General features: G+C 43.6%; 1 protein-coding gene across 1 annotated transcript in view; it reads left to right on the top strand.

The window, feature by feature from the left end:
- The first annotated feature begins 1274 nt into the window (after window positions 1-1274).
- The window catches only part of RSU1 (Ras suppressor protein 1), a 62664-nt gene continuing 41379 nt past the window's right edge, over window positions 1275-22559 (top strand). The window contains exons 1-5 of the mRNA XM_083405840.1: window positions 1275-1541; window positions 3744-3859; window positions 7744-7794; window positions 19536-19656; window positions 20520-20638. Coding sequence (XP_083261966.1) covers window positions 3751-3859; window positions 7744-7794; window positions 19536-19656; window positions 20520-20638 — 400 coding nt within the window. The 5' untranslated portion in view covers window positions 1275-1541; window positions 3744-3750. The remainder of the gene's footprint in view (window positions 1542-3743; window positions 3860-7743; window positions 7795-19535; window positions 19657-20519; window positions 20639-22559) is intronic.

Raw genomic sequence — 22559 nt, 5'->3', positions numbered from 1 at the left:
GGAAGGGTGAATATAAGTAAACCTATGTTCCTCTCTCACGAGAGTGCCATAACTGCAGAACCATGATTGTAAGTAGTCATTGTGGAGTTGACTGGTTTCCTTCTGCTTCAGTAATGTCCATACAGACAGCTGGAAGTGAGACATTTGCCGATTTATTTCAGCAGTGGCCTAAATTAATCATGGGAAAAGAGACTGAAAATAAAACTGCCAGTACCATAATGTCATTACACAAATCTATGGCGTGACTGCACTTGGGATACCATTTACTGTTCTGGTTGCCACTCCTCAAAAGAGAAATTGCAGATTTGGAAAAGATTCAGAAAGGGGCACCCAAAATGGAGCAACTCTCCTGTGAGGAAAGCTTTCGATATTTGGTGTTTTTAAAGCCTCAAGGCATTTTGGGGAGAGGGGAAGACGAATAAGTGAGGGGCATGGCAGAAGTGTAATTAATACACACACACACAAACGTTATGGAGAAAATAAACTTTTTTTCCTGTCAAACTTCTAGACACTTGGGTCACCCTATGAAGCGAACACTGGGAAGATCCAAGATGGACAAAAGCAATGACATCACATCACATTAAAAAAAAAAAAAAACAGCTGCAAGATGTGCTGATGACTACCAACTTGGGCAGCTTTAAAGGGAAATTAAATATGTGGAGGTTAAGGCTATCAGTGGCCAGTAATCGCGATGATCATGCATTACCTCCAAAGCTGTTGCTGACATCCGTTTGTCTCGGGAGACAACGGGAGAGTATGCCTTCAGGGGTGAAGCCAAACTCCATGACAGTCGCAGCGCCCGCTGTGGCTGGAAGCCTTTTAATACCAGTTGATGAGGGGTGCAAAAGTGGGGAGGGCTCTGCTGCGCCCCCGAGCTGCCTGCACGGCCCGCGCCCCACGGGCACCTGCTTGGCCACTGCCAGAACAGGAAGTCAGGTCTGCTGGACCTTCTCCTCTGATGCCGCTGGGATCTTCCCGCGTCCTTAAGTGTTTTCCTGTGATTCCTCTTTCCACCCCCTATTGGCCTGCGCGTTCTTCATCCCCGCACATTCCAAGCAGAAAAGGTCTCGGTGCAAAGGATGCGCTTTGGCATCCGGCTGCCCGAACGCAAAAAGAAAAGCGGGGAAGGAAGAACACACTCCGAGCGCCTCCTGCGAAAGTTCCCAACTACTTCCTCCGCCCGTGCTCCTGCATAGCCTCGGGCCCGCCGCCTATTGGCTCGCTCCTGGGTCCTCCCGTCCAATGGCGGCCGGGCTAAGGCGGAGCTGCTTCTCGGGTTGGGCAGCCGCCGGCTGCGCATTCCGAGCGTCGGGCGGAGCCGCTGCTCCCCGGAGCGCTTCGCCTTACTTGGAGCGGCGCGCGCCGGGCTTCCCTCGCCCTCCCCGCCGGGCGCCTGCGCACTGAGAAGGGAGGCACTCGCCCCGGGAGCCGACGGGCGGGCGGGACGGAGGCGGCGCCTCAGAGCAGGGCGTGTGCCGTGAAGCGGGGAGCCCGGCCGGCCGGAGTTGAGCAGCCAGCAGCGCCCCGGTCCCCTCCCGTTGGTGAGTTGCTGCGTCGCCCCCCCCCAAAAAAAACCCGTGAGCTCCGGCGGGGCCTGTCCGGCTTTCGGACTTGGGCGGCGAGACGGAGCCCCTTGGTCCCCTTCCTTTCCCTGGTCGTGTGAACTGACAGCCTCCTGGACCCAGGAAGGACTCGCCCCTTCTCCTCCTCCTCCCGAGGCGGCGTCGCTCTTTCCCCTTTGCAAAGCGGGGTCGAGGCTCCGGTGGACGGGCAGCAGCCCGCCAGTGAAGCTTCCTGCGTTTCTGCAGAGAGTGCCATGGAAAGCAAAAAGAAGAACCCCGAGGTTCTTGGTTCTTCAACAGGGGTGGGAATCTGTGGGGCAGATCCCAGCCAGCAGGGCCAGTGGTCAAGGGTGATGGGTTCCCCATCTCTGCTCTGAAACGCAGGAGGGGATAACACTCAAAGTGTACACGAATAGTTGAGTTGTTTACTTTTGTTCGGTGATTTGCACGGAAGTGTCCCATGAATACAGCTGCACACACCGGCGCTGGGTTTTGGAGGGTACAAAATAGTAATACAGTGGTAACTCGGGTTACAGATGCTTCAGGTTACAGACTGTGCTAACCCAGAAAATGTACCTCGTGTTAAGAACTTTGCTTCAGGATGAGAACAGAAATCGTGCTCCAGCGTGGCAGCAGCGGGAGGCCCCATTAGCTAAAGTGGTACCTCAGGTTAAGAACAGTTTCAGGTTAAGAACAGACATCCCGAAGAAGAATTAAGTTCTTAACCCGAGGTACCACTGTAATAATAATAATACCCAGTGCTTTTTTCTGGGGGACACGGGGACACATACCCCTAAACATTTTGTGAATCTTTGTACTTTTGTCCATTTACTCTATTTATTTTTCTCGATTTGAACGATAAAATGGTGATTTTCTAGAGTCAAAATGAGAGTACCCCTAAACATGTTTTTAGAAAAAAGCACTGATAATACCTATGTTTGGATGGGGACCTGTTAACAAGATCCATTAACAAAAAGTAACTGAACCAAAAGGAATTATTGTGAAAATCCAATATTTAGGGAAGTGCCAAATTTTTGTCCTTGCTCAGTGCACCGTATTACCAGAGTCTGCCCCTGCGCACATGGTAGCCGAGCTGTGCACATCGCTGAGTGTACACTTCCCTAAGCAAATACTTGTGCATATATGGAGACGACTTGTTCCTATTTCCAGCTTCATGTCTGAGCAAACTGACTGCCTCGTTCTTTGCAGAGTTAAGAGGCAATTGCTAGAACTTCTTTCATCTGAGCCCAGTAATTCATGGTTTTATGAGAGCCTTTCCCCCGTGACTGTTCCAACCTGTCAGTGGCAGGGAAATGATAGGAAGGACTATCGTTGAGGTAGCTAGGATGCTGATGGGTGTAGGGCGTTTTGAATCTACCCCACCAGTTTTGTGTGATCTGTGTTAGCTGCCAGTTAGTTTCTGAGCCCAACACAAGGTGCTAGTGTTCATCTTTAAAGCCTGCTCTCATCATTTTCTGGGTGGCCACTTTGAGAATAGGATGCTGGCCTAGATGAGCCATTAACTTGTTCCCCAAGCTGTTAAGCTCTTATTCCTCAACAGGATGAGGCACCCTTGACATTGACCACAGGTAGGACTTCTTCTGTAGTGACACCCATCCTGAGGGATTCCAAGTGCCAGGCCTTCCCACTTTTAGACAGCTAATGAAGACGTGGTTGTTTACTGAATATTTTTGACAGAATATTTCCTCTTGCTGGTGTTCTGGAGTTCTGACAGCTGCTTTGTCACTGTCTGGTCTGAGTTTTTATGCAAATAGTTTGATTTATGATTCCATTGAACTATGCATGGTTTTGTGTTGCTGTTGTCCCTTTTTTATTAGCTGGCAGGATTTTCTTTTGATAAATAGTTGGCATGTAAGTTTTTAAAACAATTTCCACCTTGATATAAGCTGTGCGTAGCTTACGGGCTTGACATTTGGTGTAAACAGTACACTTTGCCTGGTTGAGCATTGCTGTCCCAATAACTTCTGGACATCACCAGGTTGGGGAAAGCTACTCTGTGTGATTAGAATGCTTGTGTGAGCAGCATTTCTATCTCTCAGATGGGTTACTGTATTGACTTATTTGGGGCAGTAAAACATACCTGCCTCTTACTGTCTTATATCACTTTCCCATATCTGTCATTCATTCCTGTTCCACTTTGTCTCTCTGTTCTGGTTCCAGCTTAACCATGTCCAAATCACTGAAAAAAATTGTGGAGGAGAGTAGGGAGAAGAACATATTGGAGGTGGACATGTGTGATCGAGGGATCTCTAGCATGCTGGACATATCTGGCCTGTGTAAGTATTTCTCTTCTCCCTGCTTGCCCCCATCATGGCTTTCTTGCACTTCCAAGCATAAGGTTGCTTCTATATTCTTGGGTCTGAACACATATCACAACCACAGAAAATGCTGAAGGGTGCATTACTGTAAGAGCCATATATCGCCATATATCTTTGGAGAGAAAGACATTTCTGAAGTCCTCTCAGTTGACAAAACTGAAATCAGAGCCCTGAAACACTTTTGGGGTGTTATCATCTGAAGATTTCCTGAAAAGGGGCAGCTGTACATTAAATGTAATGTGTGGAGGTCTGATTCACACATAAGTTTGTCCAGATAAATACAGTGGTACGTCGGGTTACATACGCTTCAGGTTACATACGCTTCAGGTTACAGACTCCGCTAACCCAGAAGTAGTGCTTCAGGTTAAGAAATTTGCTTCAGGATAAGAACAGAAATCGTGCTGCGGTGGCAGCGGGAGGCCCCATTAGCTAAAGTGGTGCTTCAGGTTAAGAACAGTTTCAGGTTAAGAGTGTACTCTGTATGCCCTAGAGCAGTGGTGAAACGCTGGCTCACATGTCTGCCATACTGTTCAAACCAAATAATACTCCATTGACTTGTATATACATTTAGAACTGTTATTTCCCATGTTACATCCAGCATTAATTATATTCACAGTGGGGTTTTTTAAATAAAAAAATTCCTAGAACAAAAATTTATTATTTATGTCACTTAGGAAAATAGCTCAAGAGTCTGTAGATACTCAATATATTGGGTTATGGTCTAAACTGGCATTTGAAACCCCAACGTTTCTGAAGCCAAGCCAATCTGTTTCTGGTTAATGCCTTGTTGGTACATAGATGCCAACTTAGGCTCAATGGGACAGAAATGTAAGAAAATAAATAAAGTGAGAGCCTGAATACTTAAAGAGCATTTAGGTGACTTTACAGAATTGTGAGATCTGAAAGACTGGAGGATAAATTAAATTACAGAACTCTCATCTTCAAGCTTTCTTGTTTTTCATGAGTTGAGCACGCATTTGCTTATCTGTTGCTAGTTTCTGAAGCAACCATTGGAAGATCACCAGGAAGTAAGAAGCTGGGGTTTATTTAAAAGAGCTTTTGCACAAACTGTAAAGGGTCGTTCTGAGGGCAAGAACGTGTCAATTTCTGGATGCAAATAACTTCATATTTTGGAAAACTCTTCTTCTGGTGCCATGGATTAAAAAGACTGTAAGAAAGATCATATCGGCTGAGACCTTTCCTTAATCTTCTTGTATGATATGTTCTCTGAAGCGAACATAAATTAGTAATGGTTTTGCTGGCAGTAAAGAAATCTGGAGCAACGGAAGTCTCTCTTTTGTGTCTTAGCGACCTCTCCCCTGAATCTTCCGAGACAGGCGGGTGCTCAGTCTATGCTAATTATCTCGTAAATAATTCAGATATGCTGTAACAGGTTTCTTTTTCACGATGTGACATTAGATAAGTAGCAACACCTGTCTCAAGAGTTCCCTTTGTCTGAAACATTAAATTATCCCGTCAGAAATTATCATATTGCTTAATAATGTCAAAGATATTTAAGTTATTTATTGGTTTGTAGCTAGGCAGCTTATTAGGCAGATGCTACACTTCAGCTCCCATTGTGGCATTTGGTTAATTAGGCAGTAGTACTTGCTAATGTCTAGGCCACATGGGGAAAGCGTTAACTCTTTCGGCCAGGAGAAAATGAACATTTGTCATTGGAAATGTCCCATCTATATGCCAAAAGAGGGTTTCTTTTTTTAAAAAAGGCCATGTACCTGAACACACAGGGTGTACAGTCAGGGACAAGTGCCCCTTGCCCTCTGGTAAGCGTGGCAACCACATGAATTTCCACAGCAGTTCTCAAGCAGGTTAAGAAATCGGTGTCACAAAACAATACCGCCTTGTACTAAGAGGGCCCATTCAAGCAGTGGGAGAAGCACCTGCTGTTTCTTATTTCCTCAGTACCCCACACAAATGAGAGAAGACCCTGTCTTTTGCTCAAATTCCCTGTGCACAGGGGGTTTGAGAATGAAATTGGTGGCAGCCAAAAATAGAAGTCTTGGCTGCAGTGCCAAACCCAACATTTGTGGACCCCCGGCAAAATCAGTTTGTCCTCAGGAAGGTGGGCGTTTGGCGAGTAAAAGTGTGTTTGTATAAAGTGTCATTTCTCCCTTGGAGATTAAAAGGGCGGAAGTATCTGACTGCAGTCCTATACATGTCCACTTGGAAGTAAGTCCCATTGGGTGCACAATGGTTACGTTCTACCGCTGCTTTTGGTATACTCCTGAAAAGCAGTTGCTGAGAATCACAAGTGTGCGTACAGTGCTGTTGTGCTCAGTTCGTTTCCCAGTACATTTCTGAGCATAATTCAAAGTGTTGGTGCTGACCTTTAAAGCCCTAAACAGCCTCGGTCCAGTATATCTGAAGGAGCGTCTCCACCCCCATCGTTCTACCCAGACACTGAGGTCCAGCACCAAGGGCCTTCTGGCAGTTCCCTCACCGTGAGAAGCCAAGTTACAGGGAACCAGGCAGAGGGCCTTCTCGGTAGTGGCACCTGCCCTGTCGAACGCCCTCCCACCAGATGTCAAAGAGAACAACAACTACCTGACTTTTAGACGACATCTGAAGGCAGCCCTGTTTAGGGAAGCTTTTAATGTTTGATGTATTACAGTATTTTAATATTTTTTTGGAAGCCGCCCAGAGTGGCTGGTAAGCCCAGCCAGATGGGCGGGGTATAAATAATTATTATTATTATTATTATTATTATTATTATTATTATTCCTGCTTGTGTGTTTCCCACAGGCATCTGGTTGGCCACTGTGAGTACAGGATGCTGGACTAGGTGGGCCATTGGCCTCATGATCCAGAATAATCTTACGTTCGTATGTTACTTTTTTCTGCCTGCCCTAGATTCTTGAGCACCTAGATTCTTTTCTACTCTCCATTGTCTTGGCATTTAAGCCTTATCTTTCTTTAAACTCAGTTTCATGTTGTAATCTACCTTCTTGAATGTGATGGCGCATTAATCTAAGCCCCACTGAAATTCACTAGGGCTTACTTCTAAGTAGACATGGTTAGGATCGTGCTGCTTGCCTGCAGTCCTGTGCACACATACTTGAGTTTAAGTCCTACTGAGCTCACTAGGATTTGCATGTCTGAATAAATTTGCATTGGCTAGCACTCTTAAAAGTTACACTTAGCCATTCTTTACTGGCCCTGGACATAAATTACCAGGTAATATTTTCAGCTCCCTAGGTAAAGAAGTTATTTTCAAGTAATGACAAGTTGGCATAAACTTCAAACCCCTTTCAAGATCTGTAATAATGTCAACTTTCTATTTTTTTCTGTCTTCTTTGTTTTCGTGAGTCTTACGATGGCAGCATAAGGAATCTTCTGAAATCATCTGCTACTTTCTAAAGCATTGAAAATGAAGCTAGGATGCCATCTTGTGGATCTGGTGACATAGTTTAGCACAGTCCTTTCTTTAAGGGTTTTGCTGTCAAATATCTTCAGTGACATTTCCCCCCTCCCTTAACTCTCAAAACTGCCTGTCATTACGCTATGTTTAGTTACAGCAATTAATCACAAAGAAATTGTCAGTTACCAAGAGAATAAGTTTCCTGTAGGATATGAATTGTGACAATGTGGTAATCTTCCCCTTCGTAATAATTTTGTCGAGTTGCCAGTCTAATTCTGTTTTAATGTAATCTCTAGTCCAAAGGGCCATCTTTTGTAACCTGTTAGGCTATACCTTACTAGGAATGTATGTGGGTATTTATTCTCTACCATTCAGATGCATTCCTGTTGAAGTTTCTCTCTCTTCTTCTTCCCCAATGCAATTTTGCCCTGTTTATACTTTTATTGTCTCTCTTCATTTACAGTCACTCTGTCCCATATCACACAGCTGGTCCTCAGTCACAACAAGCTGACAAGTAAGTACATTTCTATTCCTAAGTATTTTATTTCTTGCCTAAGCACAAATTAACTTGTCTTCTGATTCCTTAGATTGCAAGGCCAGTGGCTGTGGTTCATTTTGGGAGAGGGCTGCCGTATGGTCAAGTGGTGCTTCTTGCCCTTCTAGAATCAGCTGCCAAGTCCCTGGTCAAAATTCTGTGCCAAATATATGAAGGGCCAAACTACGTGTTATGGTCAATGCATAGTGTGTCCCCCCCCCTTTAAATGTGGGTCTGGGTGAGAGGGTTGCTGGTTGTCACCAGGACAGCAGCTGGTCTGGATGGAGGATGGAGAGGGTTGGTGTGTGTGCATCAAACTAGCCTGCCCCCGAAGCAAACATTAGGTGTAAATCTATCTGCTTTTGCCTCTGATCCTGCTAACTACTGGCCCTCAGAAGGAAGTATGGCCCTTGGGCTGAAAGGTAATCTCCACCCCTGCCATAACATCGTGTTTTAAGATTGTGAGCCTTCTGAGAGGTCTGCTCCACTTCCCGGGCGGGGGGGACGGTGTTGCAGACTGGCATCTGGGACCCCCAGTGACCCAGAATGGGGGTAGAGGGATGCCGCCCACGTCACTGAGACTCTCAGCCGCGTCACACACACACCTTCCACCGACCAATCAGGCAGCCAGGGGGCGTGGCCACATGAGGTTTAAACCACAGCGCGGCCCGGGGGTGGCCTCCTTCATTTTAAAAGCCTTCTGAGAGCTCTTATTGGAACTCCCTGTAGCACTGATAAGGGATAGAGCTTTCTCATTAGTCGCACCCCAGCCACTGTTCACCCACCATGCCTCATTTGCCACTTCTGCCCTCCTTTAGAAAATTTGTGGAAACGTTTCTCTATGGGATGGCTTCCTCTCCCCCCGAAATTGATTGAGTTTTCTTGATCTGTAAACCCACCCTTAATTGGAATGATCCTATACCATAAAACTCTACTCCTATGTATTATAACAGCTGGTCAGAATCTTGTATGCACATCCTAGGGAAGCTCTCAGAAAACTCATAAGATGCATCTTTTTGGGGGGAAACTCTGGGAACAACTAAATATTGTTAAGTTAGCAGCTATGTTTAAAGAGAGAGATTTAGAGTTATCAGAGGTTGGAGTTCAGTTACTCCATATATGAAGGAAGAACTAGGAATTTTCAAGACAAGGAATAAATGGTATGTATTTATAGGCTCAAATAATTCTTCTATGAATGGAGAGCAAGCAGGGTCACTTTGTTAGAAGGAAGAATACGAAATTAGTCATCATTTTTTTAAAAATCCACTTACTTGTTTAAGAAATTGTATTAAATTTTAAAAGGTACTTTGTACCCTATTTTACATCTACGTTATTTATTTTTAACATATAGATCAATATTTGCAATGTAAATTATATTGTATAATGAAAATTTACAAATAAAGGGGTTTTTTAAACAAAAAATATAATCAGCATAAAACAATTCAGGCTAAAGCAAATCATGTTAAGATTTACTATGAAAGTACTGCTGAAATAGGTCTTAATAATGCAGTAGGCAGTGAACTAAAGTAGTGCTAATACAATTTTTTAATGCAGTTTTTTTTAAAAAAAATGTATTTGTATTTAATTTTAAATTGTGGTTTGGAAACTTCTACCCCTTGTAAGGCACCAAGCAAATTGCTGGAGGTTGGGGTAGAGGTTGAATAAATAAAAATAAATGCCTATTCCCTACCAACCTCTCCTAAAAGACTGAATCTCACTTTTATTATTTGTCACTTTGGACACTCTTGACCTAATCCCTTAAAAAGATACAATTAATTGTCTGAGTAGATAGTCCTCAAAATGACTTGGAGAAAACAGTGTCGATGACACTTGATATGCCCCACTAAGGTCATATTAGCATCTCTTACTGGTTTTCTGGCATATAAATGAGTGTGCCTGCTTTGCTGTTCTGTTGTTTATAGTAAATATGTCCGTTTTCTAAGGCAATAAATATGCATGAATGGTGTCCAGTATTTTCCAGTTAGTAAGTTGTATCCAATGCAAGTTACACTTGGAGTAGACCCACTGAAATCAGTGGGCCTGCCTAACATAGGAACATGCATTTCAAATAGGTCTACTCTAACTTAGTTGGATACAATTCAGTGTTTCATCCGTCACCCTGCCAAAAACGGGCAGCCCTATATCATTACAGTAAGTCATGATGTCCTGCTTTCGTTCTTTTGCTTTCACATCTCCATTTTTTATACATTTTTCTTAGCGTGCTTTTCATCTTTCTATCAATAAATCTGCCACGTGTAGGCACACCAGTGTCTGCCTCATCCACAGATCAGCAAAGGAGAATGTGCTTGCATGCATCTGTCATTGGAAAAATATGCATGATTTCAAGCCATTAAGACAAAAAGAGAAGGAGCCAGCAGCAAAGGGGGGTCGCTATAGATTTTAAATGCAAATTCTTCAAATAAGGTTCGGTTTCCTTCAACCTTGGCTTCCTTATCTGCCATACTATAAGGCTTTTCTGGAGATTTTAGGAGCTGTTGCACATTGAATTATATATCTTTCTGGATATCTGTGGCAATCAACCATGAAATTTGAGGAATTGTTTCAACCAGTTTCTACTTGACCAATAATAGTCCTTTCAGAAAAAGAGAGAAAATTAACTCTTGCCTAGATAGGATGGATTGGATCCAGTCCAAGGTGGGCACCATGAAAAGGTTATGAATGAGAGCCTGAAGCAACAGGTAACAAACTTACCAAGCAAAGCAAGTAAGCTCATATATTTTTGTTGAGAGGGTAATACAAAGAGGGGGAATGTTCTACATTTTGCCTGGGAGCAAGTCCTGCTTACCTCTGAGTAGACATGTACGGGTCCACTGGGTTCCCAAAGTCTGGAGACATCGCAACAAGGTTTTGGAGGCCCTTTAGATATCACTACTGACGATTATGGTTCATTTAAAATTTTTCATTTATTACATTTATATCCCTCCTCAAAATTGTGTTAATGGTTCTTCCCCCTCAATTTTTTCATAACAACATCCTGCAAGATAGGTTTGAGTTGAGAGTAAGCTATACCAAGGTGCAAAGGGATTCAGTGTGGTCAGGTATGACTACTGCAGCAGCTCCCTGTTCAGTCCAACAGTTAGCTGCAGAGGTAAGCCAAAGAGACTAGGAAAGGCTGGCAGGGTGGCCTTGAAGAGAGACTCTTGACTCAGCTGGTGGATGAACACATAGTGGGTGGCCCATTTAGAGGGGATTCCAAGCAGGGAGGGAGCAAGGGTGGAGGCATACCAGAAGATGAATAGAGCGAAGATCTAGGCTCAGAGCAAGTCTTGTCACAATAGGAGGAAGAAAAAGGCAGAAGTTCTGGGACTAGACATCCTACTAGCGAGCGAAGAGGGCAAGGGGCAACTGGGGGAAAGGAGAGACTACTTACACACTTGATGGTGGAGGGATTATTGGGGAAACAAGGCAGATTAAATAAACAGATCTCAGAGGATGTGAAGGGCTCTAAACTAATCTGAGTGGAGATCTCACCAGGTTTTTTCCAAAGGAAAGTGAACCCCTTGGGTCTCTGAAGACCACTGGGATCCATAGTGGGAGAGCTCTTATTATTGGGAACTCTAGAAGGGCCAAGCATATTGGTAGTGTTGTAGCACTTTTCAATCACTTCCCACTTTTCCTTGTTCCTCTAGCTGCTGGAAAGAGTTTTCTGAAGATCGCTACTCTCCAGATGCTGGCCTCTAGCTCCCATCAGACTCCTCTAGCATAACCAGTGGCCGGGGTGATGAGAGCTGTAGCTCAGCAACATCTGGAGGGCCACATGTTCACCCACTGGCTGAGTCACATACATGTTTTGTTTTGCTTCCTTGGAGGCTCACATCTCTGCAGCTTTCTCCATTAGAATTCTGGACCATCAAGGTTCTATTTTCCTTCTCTTAAACTGTCTTCTCTCCAATAATGTCCACCAATATCTTTTGTCAAAGTTCAGCAGTTTTCAAGTTACTCAATCATAATCTGCTCCAGCTTTCAATTGGCCTAGGAATGGGTCATCCTGGTTTCTGGAGGTATGCAGAAGGCCTCTGCCACTTCCCTTTCTTCTCTTCTCACCAGACAATTCACTAATAAATATATCTGTTTCTTCGTTATTACCACTCTATCTGTTTCTTGTTAGGAATGACTCTTTAGTTCGCAACTTGTGGGAGTTCAGGGTTGTCATAAAATACCTAGCATATTACTTTCAACCTGATTGCAAATACTTTTGAGAGGTCACTTTTTGGACCTAATTTATGTGAAAAATTGCTGATGTTGATGCACATGACATTTTCAGAAGGTTAGTTATTTTTGTTTCTCTCTTTTTTTAAGAAGTGCTGTTCGTGAAGTCATTTTTATTTTTTAAAAAACAGAAGCATTGTCTGACTTGTCCAGTGGAGGTCACTATTGAGATTATTATTATTTCTTTAAAAGCCACTTGGTGAAACTTAGGAAACTTGTGACAGTATGCAGGAGTTTATTATTGAATGCTTTTTTGTGAGTTATAAGGCAACTTGCAGTTTCATCTTGGATAGACCCTAATTCTATAACCATACCTGTTCTAGGATTTTGCTGGCTTCATTCTGCTCTCTATCTTCAGATGTTAAGAGCAAGTACTTGTTGGCCAGTTGCGCAGTCTGCTCCACAGTTTTCTGGTTGGTTTGCATTAATATCACAGGTGGGGAACCTGTGGTTCAGAAGGAAGAAGTGGATCCAGGCATTTGAGCAAAACAGGGGAACCTGCGGATGTTATTGGACTCTCATCAGCCCCAGCCAGCATGGCCAGTGATCAGGGAGGATGGGAGTTGCAGTCCAACAACATCTGGAAGGCTGCAGGTTTCCCATCCCTGATCTATACAATTTCCCCTTTCAGAATTTAGAAACACATACTTGAAAGAGATTGCGGGGAGAGGATCATTTTCAGTGGCCACACTCAAACTTTGGAATTTCCTCTCTAGGGACATTTGCCTCATCCCTTCCATGATGACATCCTGTTGAGGAAGAAAACTTCTCTCTCTCTTTTTAAAGCTGCATTTCATTTGACTGGAATGGATATTTTCTTAAGGAGTGCTGCCTTTGCTTCTGGGGTTGCTCATCTATTGATTTTTGGTGTGTGATTTCTATGGTATATTTACTTTTTGATGAATTTTCTTGTTTTTAGAAGCCACCTTGAGCAAGCATTGTGCTGGGAATTCAGGATATCAATACTATAAATAAATAGAAGCGGTTACTTAAGTAAAAGTCAGCTGAAGATTTGTATGTAAGCAGCTTTGATTTTAAACTGCAGTCTCACGCCTTCCCTTCGCAGCTATGTTTAACATGGGGGTATTGAAAACCTTTATACGTTTCAGTTTGCTGTCCAGAATTAGAAATAACAATGGGCAAACTCTGCCTGTGTTAACTCTGGAGCCACAGTAAAGCAATATGCACATTAAGGGATATTGCTTTGCATTGTTCCAAGTTAAGTCTCTGGCATCGCCAGTTGAAAGCATCAGTTATGGGGTGATGAAAAACACTTTATCCTAAGGCTCTGCAGAGCTGCAGCCTTTCTAGGCTAAATTAGCCTACTAGGCTAAATGGTCTGAACTTGTATAAGAAAGCTTCCTATGTTACAGCAATCCTGGGCAGGCCAAGACTGTAGCTGGAAAATATATGATGCATTGGTCTTGCTTCAGCTAGGAAGGTCTGGATGAGATCAGTCCTGAATGGGATGTTGAGAGCTGTATTGCAGGGCATACATTAGTTTGAACACAGTCAAAATTAATCTAAACATCTTCAGGCAAACAAAAGCCATAGGAATTCCAAACTTAAAAAATAAATAAAAATGCTTGTGCAATATGAAGGCTTACAGCTTTAATCCATTTCCCCTCTTGTGAATCCTCCCAAGTTAAATGCTTAGATGGTTAAGACGGCTGAAATTTCAATCAAACCCATTCTCAATTATATGAAAATAGAGGCTGGCAATATCTTTGAACAATACCTGTGTCAAGCCATCTTTCATTTGTTAAACTAAAAAATGTCCTTTTTTCTGAAGCTTAGAGTAAAATCAATAACCATCTTTTAGTCAGGCCGCATGCTGAAGGGATTTAGAAAATATATAATCTTGTCGGGGGGGGAGCACATTGCTATGTAAACTGAACATTGGGAAAAGGTTTAATATGAATTTCATTTTGACATTCCAGGTTAATCTGCACACATTGCCTTCTTGTTGCTCAAACCATAACTCCCCCCCCCCCCTTGAACTGGTCCCAGGATGATGCAGAAATCTTGTTGAAACCAATCAGATCTTGGTCTGGTCAATTCATGGATGATGATGATGATTTTATTGTTTATACCCCGCCCAACTGGCTGGGATGAGAGACCACCTGGGAACCCTTTGCACATCACTCCGAGTTCCAAGATAGAAGAAGGGCAGGATATGTTTGGGTTAAAAGGAGTTGATGGGTACAACTAGTATGCATGTATGTTTTTAAAAGTAGGTGCCACCTATTTCTCCTAAAAGAATTGAGGTGGTTGAGAAACAGTAATAAAAGTTAAACAAAGCAAACATAATCCCTAAATTCTAGTATATACTCTGGTTTTAAAAATTAACACTGTCCAGCCCATTTAACAAATCCCGGCAGCACAAAAATAGCATAAGCTATCAAAAACTGCATCAGTAACAAAAGCCACGTCGTCACCAACCACCTGAAGCAATGTGGTTCTCAAAAGCGTGTATAGGAGAGCATGGCAGGTGTGGCAGGAAGATTCAAGGACAATCAATATTATATTTTGGGAATAATCATGTTCTTATGTAGCTGCATTGTTTTATAATTTCTGGATGTCCCACGATCATATTATAAAGTAGTTGTGTTCACCTATGTTCAAAATCAAGCACTGCTAGGAATAGTTTATTTTTGTTTTCTAACTTATTTCTCATAAAAAAATTTGGTGTGGCGTGAGCAAATTTTTATTCTGAAAGTGTGGCCGAGAGAAAAAGAAGTTTGAGAACCACTGCAATAGAGTGATGAAGACTTAACAAACCCTGCTCAGAAAGACATTCCATGGGGTAGGTGCCACAACATAAAAGGCCCTGCCTATAATTGACACCAGTCTTGCCTCCTGAGGTCAAGGGATTTGAAGCAGAGCCTCAGGTGACATTTTCATTTCTGATTTGTTTATTAATTAACTAACTAATGATGGGAAGGTTAGTAGATTTCACAGGTGGTTGAGGGGGTGGTGAGATAAGCCTGAGATAAGGACAGGGGGTATGTATCAGAACAGTAAGGAAATAAATGGTAAAAAAACTGACGGTCATCAGAGGGGTTATCTAAGACTTTAAAAGCTTAACAATGCAAACTCCCATCATCACTGGCCATAGGCCATGCCAGCTGGGGCTAGTGGGCGTTGTATTCCAGCAACAGCTGAAGATGTTGAATACCCCTGCTGCAGCTCTAATCCAGGATGCCTTCAGATCTTCAGTTATTTTCCAGAAGATGCAGCCTTTATTTGAAAGACTTTGTCATAAAATGTTGTCACTTGCACCAAAGTGGCTTGAGGAGGAACATTCCATTCAGCACAGAGTGTGCACAGAGTCTGCATAAGTTAGCTTTAATTCACATTTAGCATCATTTGTCCTCTTAAATTGCACTGATTTAGTGAGGAGAGTAAAATAATCTCTCATCCTGTCAAAAGGGCCGGTACCCACAGAACAGGGTTTAATTGCATTAGGGAGCTGCGTCGTGTCTGCCTGTGTGCAGTTTGGGGATGTGGGATTGCTGGCGGGATACTTTGCTCAAATCCTTTTGCTTGCTTTCCCTGTGTTCATAGTGCACACTGTTCACCCAGCCTTTCCCTGAGGATTGGTCTACCTACGTGGACATACACTTCTCTCTACTAGTCAGAGGGGTAACTACTAGGGGGGCAGCCTGCTGTAGTCACTTGGGCTTCTGCAAAATCTAGAACCCTGCACAGTCAGCAGAGCCAATGGATGGAAATTGTATTTCGCCACCATGAGGTGGGCCGCAGATTCACCATCCCAATACAGTGGACGCTCGGGTTGTGAACGTGATCCATGTGGGAGGCATGTTCGCAACCCGCAGTGCCGCGTCTGCGCACACGTGGGTTGCAATTCTATTCTTCTGCGCATGCGCAAAGTGTGATTTAGTGTTTCTGTGCATGCGTGAGCGCCAAAACACTGAAAGTAACCTGTTCCGGTACTTCCAGGTTTGGGCACGTCCATAACCCGAAAACGCGCAACCTGAAGCGTCTGTAACCCGAGGTATGACTGTATATAACTATGGGAGATGTTTCAAAATTGCTTCAATATTGAATGAAGGTGTTGTCCTTCATGGCTTAGGACTCTCGTACCTACGGGACCGCCTCTCCCGGTATGTCCCACGGAGAGCCTCAAGGTCCATAAATAGCAACACCCTAGTGGTCCCGGGCCCTAAGGAAGTTAGATTAGCTTCAACGAGAGCCAGGGCCTTTTCAACTCTGGCTCTGGCCTGGTGGAACGCTCTGCCTCATGAGACCCGGGCCCTGCAGGATCTGATTTCTTTCCACAGGGCCTTTAAGACAGAGGTGTTCCACCTGGCCTTTGGCTTGGAGCCAATTTGATTCCCTCCCCCTCTTTCTTTCTTTTTTCTTTTCCTTTCTCCTCCTGCGATGAGGTTTCAATATTTTAATGTTGTATTTTAATTTTGTTTTTAAGTTGTATTCATTCAATTTGTTTTTATTATTGCTCGTTAGCCGTCCTGAGCCCAGCCTTGGCTGGGGAGGGTGGGGTATAAATAAAAATTATTATTATTATTATTATTATCTGTCTCAAGAGACAATAGAGTGCGCCTCCAGGGGTGAAGTCAGGCAGCTGCATTAGCAGCATCAAAGTGACCACCAGTGAGAGGCAGGTGGGGCTCATCAACCTGGGAAGGTAACCCATCTAGCAGAAGAAAAATTTCAGTCTTAGACCTCTGCTGCCTTGCGGGATATCTTCGGGAGAAAAAAAGTCTAAGGTGCAAACCCTACACAAATCTGGAGTGGAGTCCCTAAGACAGTTGGATGGCGCCTTGTACACCTCCTTCTGGCAGCTCCAGCAGCCAATCTGGTGCCAAACACATTGCTTTGTTTTCCTTTGGGCCACATCAGCAAGGCCGGGGTGTGTGTGTCTTGTCACCTGGGCAGCCCAGGACCTCCATACACACTGAAGGAAGTAATCTAGATTCAGGCAGGTAGCCATGTTGGTCTGACGCAGTTGAAATAAAAAAATTAAAAAAGTCCAGTTTGTTCTAGGTATAAGCTTTTATATATACAGTATTCTTCAGTGTATTTGAAAAAGTGTGCATGCAAACGAAAACTTACCCTGTACCTAGAACAAACTTAATTGGTCTCTAAGGTGCTACTGGACTATTTTTTAATTTTTTATTTTGAAGGAAGTAATGATAAGAATAACCTAGGAAATGAAGGGCTCATACTCTACTGTGTAAATATTTGTTTCATTGGGTTTAATGGGATGGGGAGCGATGCCTATGCTATGAGCTATTCCCTAGATGATAGTTTTGCAAATTATTTGGAGGTATACGTTGTTCAATCTGCTACCTACATTGCTGTTAGACATCCAGATCCATTGTCCAGATAATCTGAAACACAAAGATGCAAATCAATTATTTCTATAGACTTCATTGTGTCTGAATGGGCATAAATTTTAGGAATTCAGTTTAACTGGAATATGGATCATGTTGAAATTGTGTCCTTGGGTGATAATACAGTGGAAAGCTTGAATGGATACAATCCTCCAAAACATGTAAACATTATTTGCTTGCTTAGATTTTGCCTTAATAGCTCAACATGAAAATTAAACCCATATAGAGTCTTAATCTTTATCTGAGTAGTAGTATTCATATCATGCAACTGTATTTATTTCATATTTCTAGGTAGTATCAACACATTGATCTGTTGCTAATCTGATGTAACCTTTTGTGTGTGTGTGTGTGTGTGTGTGTGTGTTGATCACAGCACTTACCTCTTGGGACGCATATCAAAAAATGGCCCACGAGAACAGTTCATTATTTAAAGTTGAGCTTTAATTGTTACAATTTAACTGAATTTCAAATGAATGTCTACTTCGGATAATAGGTTATTTAAACAGCAATCCCAATGGGCTATTTTATTTGGAATGCATTTTTGCTTCAATTTTGTTCATGATGGAGCCAAATAAAAATGTTATTTAGGGCATCCATATGATCAATTTATAGCATATAGATGTGCGCTTGTTGTTGTTCCCTGTGGGAATCCAGGTGTCTTTTGAGACTGTGTTTTCGATGCAAGAATACCCACGCTCAGCCTGCAGATTTACATCATTTTCCTTCCAGTTTGCCTGCCCATCAATGACAATTGTTAATGGCTTATGGCTTTGCAATTGACACAGGCAGCAGTTGGATAGTAAACGTATCTTCACTGCCCAGTAAGAAGGGACAAAATGATATTCAGAATGTTCCAAGATTTTCCATCCTTCATTCAAAGAAGGAAAATGGGGTTTCTAATTCTTGCCTGAGAATGTGTGGACACTGCCTGGTGGTGAAGTAGTGATGGCCACCGACTTGGAGGAGGAATTTGGCAAATTCATGGAGGATAAGACCATCAATGGCTACTAGCCATGATAGTTATGTTCTGCTTCCACTCTACACCAGTTTTGTGGAATCACAAGCAGGGAGGGCGCTGCTGTACTCCGGTCCTTCGTTCAAGGCTTCCCATAGGCCATTGTGATGGGCCATTGGCTTGATCCAAAGACTCTTCTTATGTTGTTATGACGAATCCAGGGCACAACTTTGTAGGAAAATTGTTACCTGCACAAAAAGCAGCACGCTATGCACAGCACATGTATCTTGGAGTACCTGCACCAGGGACCCCCCCCCCCCCCCAGTCTGACAGAGCTCCCTCTCATGTGTTATGACCCTTTGGGATACAGATCAGCTTGCTTGATTGCCATGCAATGCATGAAGGTGGCACAGGGTGCAACTAGCTAAGCCTTACAGTGGTCAGGGCATTGGGGTTTCAATATTTTGAACAACTAGTAGTTTCATAAATTTTATTTTTAAAAAATAAATAATGTTTTTCTTCTGACCTCTGCTGGTGCCTTCCCTCCACTGCATCACTTAACATTCCTTCTGCAGATATGTGCATATTTAGTTACATGCAAACATGGGGTATGATCTAATGGGTGCCCTTGTGTCTGTGGGAGGGATTTTGATCCCCAACACCCTCCAAAAGTGTGTTCCTTGGAGTTTGGGGGTACTTCACAACAGGGTGGAAGATGGCATGGGGGTGGGCTGCACAGGGAGGGAGAACTTGGCAAAAATCACCTCCCACCCTCTCCCATCAGTGAAGGCACCTGCTGGATCAAGAACCCTTCCGTTACTGGAAGGGCGCCAATTGGATCCCATTCATAAGAGTGGTTATTTCTAGGTGAAGCAAAGGTCCTGTTTAGTCCAGTCATTCTCTTGCCCAATGGTCTGCAAGGTGTCTTTGGGAAAGCAGGTCAGTAGCAGCCAACCCTTGTTTTCTGTCCCCATCACCTTGTAACCAGTGGCATGCTACTGCCTTTTTAATAGATGTCTCCCAATGAATATTAGATAAGTTGTCATGCATGAAATTTCTGAACCTTGTTACGGAAAGTATTTCTGGTCCATAAATAGAAGGGTGGCATGTTTCATGATCTTGTTGGTTTTCTGAGGGACTTCTGCTTCTCTTTACAGCTGTGCCTGCAAACATTGCAGACCTCCGGAATTTAGAAGTGCTCAACTTTTTCAACAATCAGATTGAGGAGCTGCCAATTCAGATTAGCAGCCTTCAGAAGCTGAAGCACTTGAACCTGGGGTGCGTATCCGTCCTGATCAGTTGCTTGGATGCTCCATAAGACAGGCATGGGCCAAATGTGGCCCTCCAGGGCTTTCAGCCCAGCCCTTTCCCCAGGCTTCATCTCTCAGTGTCCCTTCTTCACCTCTCTGGTGGGTTTGCCTGGCTAGAATATTTTGGAGAAGCAGATCTGTTGCACAAGATCTTCCAATCAACTGTAACTGCGCAACCTGAATTTCCCAGTATGTGATTGAATCCCACCCAAAATAGCAACAGTCTGGAAACACCCTTTCTCTTTTTAAAGGACATTTCCTTAGCCATTGTGAGTTTTTAATGTGGCTGTTTTTGTTTCTTTGTGTTATTTGGGGGGGGGGGTTCCCCTTTTTTATGGCCTTTTAGATTATGTGATTGTTGGTCACCTTATGCAGCATCCAAAGCAAATGTACAAGAGAGAATGTGGTCAGTAAAGTCTAAAATGGCTTAACAGAAACAAGCGATACAGGCAACTCCTCATTTATGCGGGAGTTATGTTCCAAGGCACTGCACGTTTAAGTGAAATCGCGTATATTGGGAATGCCGCTGAAACCTCCTTGCTCAAACTCCAACTCTCAACAGGCCTCAAAGGTCGGTGCAAGAGCTCCTGGGATTGCACTTGCAAATTCTTGTGGGATTGCTCAGTGCCGTTTCTGCAGCATTTTTGTGCTCTTTTGTGGCTGCTTTTGCCCCTTTTTATGCCACTTCTGGATTTGCAGTGATGCGCGTGTGTACAGTCGTGTGTTCCTTGGACACATGTAAATGAGCAGTTGCCTGCGTATGCTAAATAAAATAACATGTTTGCATTCATATCCCAAATAATACCTTACACATCCTTCTCTTAACATTAGGATGAACAGGCTTAACTCCTTGCCACGAGGATTTGGCTCCTTGCCAGCTCTGGAGGTTCTTGATTTGACTTACAATAACTTAAACGAAAATTCGCTTCCCGGAAACTTCTTCTATCTAAGTAAGAAACTATTTTAAATTATTATTTTTTTAAAATGTGTTAAATCATCCTGAAAAGTTGCTTTGCTTTCTGCAGGTAAAATTTATTTGAGGGAGGCTGAACTCTAAAAAAAGAATATTAGAGATATATGCGTCCTTCTATGAGCCGCCTTGAATATTTCTGCATAGCTTGGCAATCTGTACCTTTTGATCTACAGTCACCTGATCTCGGTGGGAGTAAGTGGACGGCTAGGAGTGTTGTATGAGCTACCGCCTTGGTCATATTTTCTTGAATTTTATTCCATTTCATACTGAGCTAAAACTTCAGCAAGTGCAGCACCCACCTGGGACAGTTAAGAAGGTCACCAAGCGAGAGAAGAAATGCAAGCCACCACGTTATAATCTTTTTTCCATGAACAATTATTTATCAGCCCTGGGTTCAGCGTGCAGCACCTTTGGCAAATATAAGGCTTTGTGGCTGCTGATGCCTGCCATAGACCAGCTAGGCCAGTTAATCCCCCCCCCCTTCTACCTGGCAAGATGCCTGCAGCAAATAAGTGAGCCATCTTTTCTTTTTAATCCAGGGGTAGCCCTCCAGATGTTGTTGGGCTCCAACTCCCATCAGACCCAGCCAACACGGTCAAAAGTCAGGGTTGATGGGAGTTGTAGTTGAACAGCTTCTGGACGGCAACCTGTTGTCTGTCCCTGTTTTAATGCCTCACATGAGACTCTAACATGGTGCCACACTGGAGCAGAGGTTGGCAGAGGTGCCAACATGAATAAAATATTGGGGTGCAGGCAAGCCCCAGCCTGCATAATCAGTCACATGATGCAGCTCACACACCATTTGAATGACAATACTCATCAACTTTAGGGGGACCAGTCCTCTCAGCCCCTAGAAGTTTGCTCCTATGGGGTAGGCAATCTCTGGCCCCCTTGGCCAAATTTGACCCACAGGGCCATTTTCCCCAAACCACAGTCACCTTCACATCATATGTGACACCAGCTGTGGGGCAGGTAGAGGCACATCTAGATTGGCAGAAAGCAGGATTAAACATTGGCATCAGCTGCTGTGCAGGGACCTCACCCCACACCCGCTCCATGGGGCCAACTACACCCCCCTCCCATTAACATAAACCCACAGTGGGGAGATAAAGTTTTGGCCCATCAGGTCGAAAAGGTTCCCCACCCCTGACACTAGACCTATTGACATTAATGGCCTCTGTGGCGTACATGTTTGGTCTACAACTGAGTAGTCTGAGCGATGCAATTTTGGTCCAGCTTTGGAAGTTGTGTCTCCGTCAGAAGCATCTTTCCATGGTGAAATGGCTGGTTTTCCTTCTGTGTTGGGATGGGTGTGGTGTGTTCTAAGCCATCTGGGAGCCATGAAAAGGTAATGAACTAAAATGAAACCAATTTATCCTTTTACCCCCATCCGCATTTCCCCCAAATTTGCTATCATTTCTTGAAAGGAATAAAGCAGGAATAGCCAAAGCTCCCTGGTCCAGGTATCTGCTTTCTATGCAGAAGGTCCCAGGTACAATCCTCTGCTTCTCCTCTGTAGGACTGGGAAATGATTCTCTGCCTGAAAACAGGAGAGTAGCTTCGAATCAATATAGGCAGTCCTGAGCTTGGAGGACCCAATGGTTTATGCTGGTATAAGGCAGCTTCTTAGGTTCCAGATCTGTACAAAATAAATTCTTGTATTTGCTGTATTTTTACTCCAGCCTGATCTAAAATGACTTCTCAGCTATTCTCTGCAGACATCTAAGAGAGGCAGAGGGTGAAGCCTATTGGGAGCTTTTGAGGGCGGGTTGTAGATGCAAATTTTGATAATGACTAGGAATTGGAAGTTAATAAGCTGTGATGGCTTCTGTCCTGGCAGACTCCTATTGAAACGGTGTGCGGTGGCCTGCCAGAGCCTAATGGTACAGGAATTGTTA

This window comes from Podarcis tiliguerta, assembly GCF_965153285.1.
Source record: "Podarcis tiliguerta genome assembly, chromosome: 12".
In the NCBI taxonomy this organism is placed as follows: domain Eukaryota; kingdom Metazoa; phylum Chordata; class Lepidosauria; order Squamata; family Lacertidae; genus Podarcis; species Podarcis tiliguerta.
The sequence above is the reverse complement of the archived record's forward strand: the minus strand, read 5'-3'. Positions and strand labels throughout refer to the sequence as shown.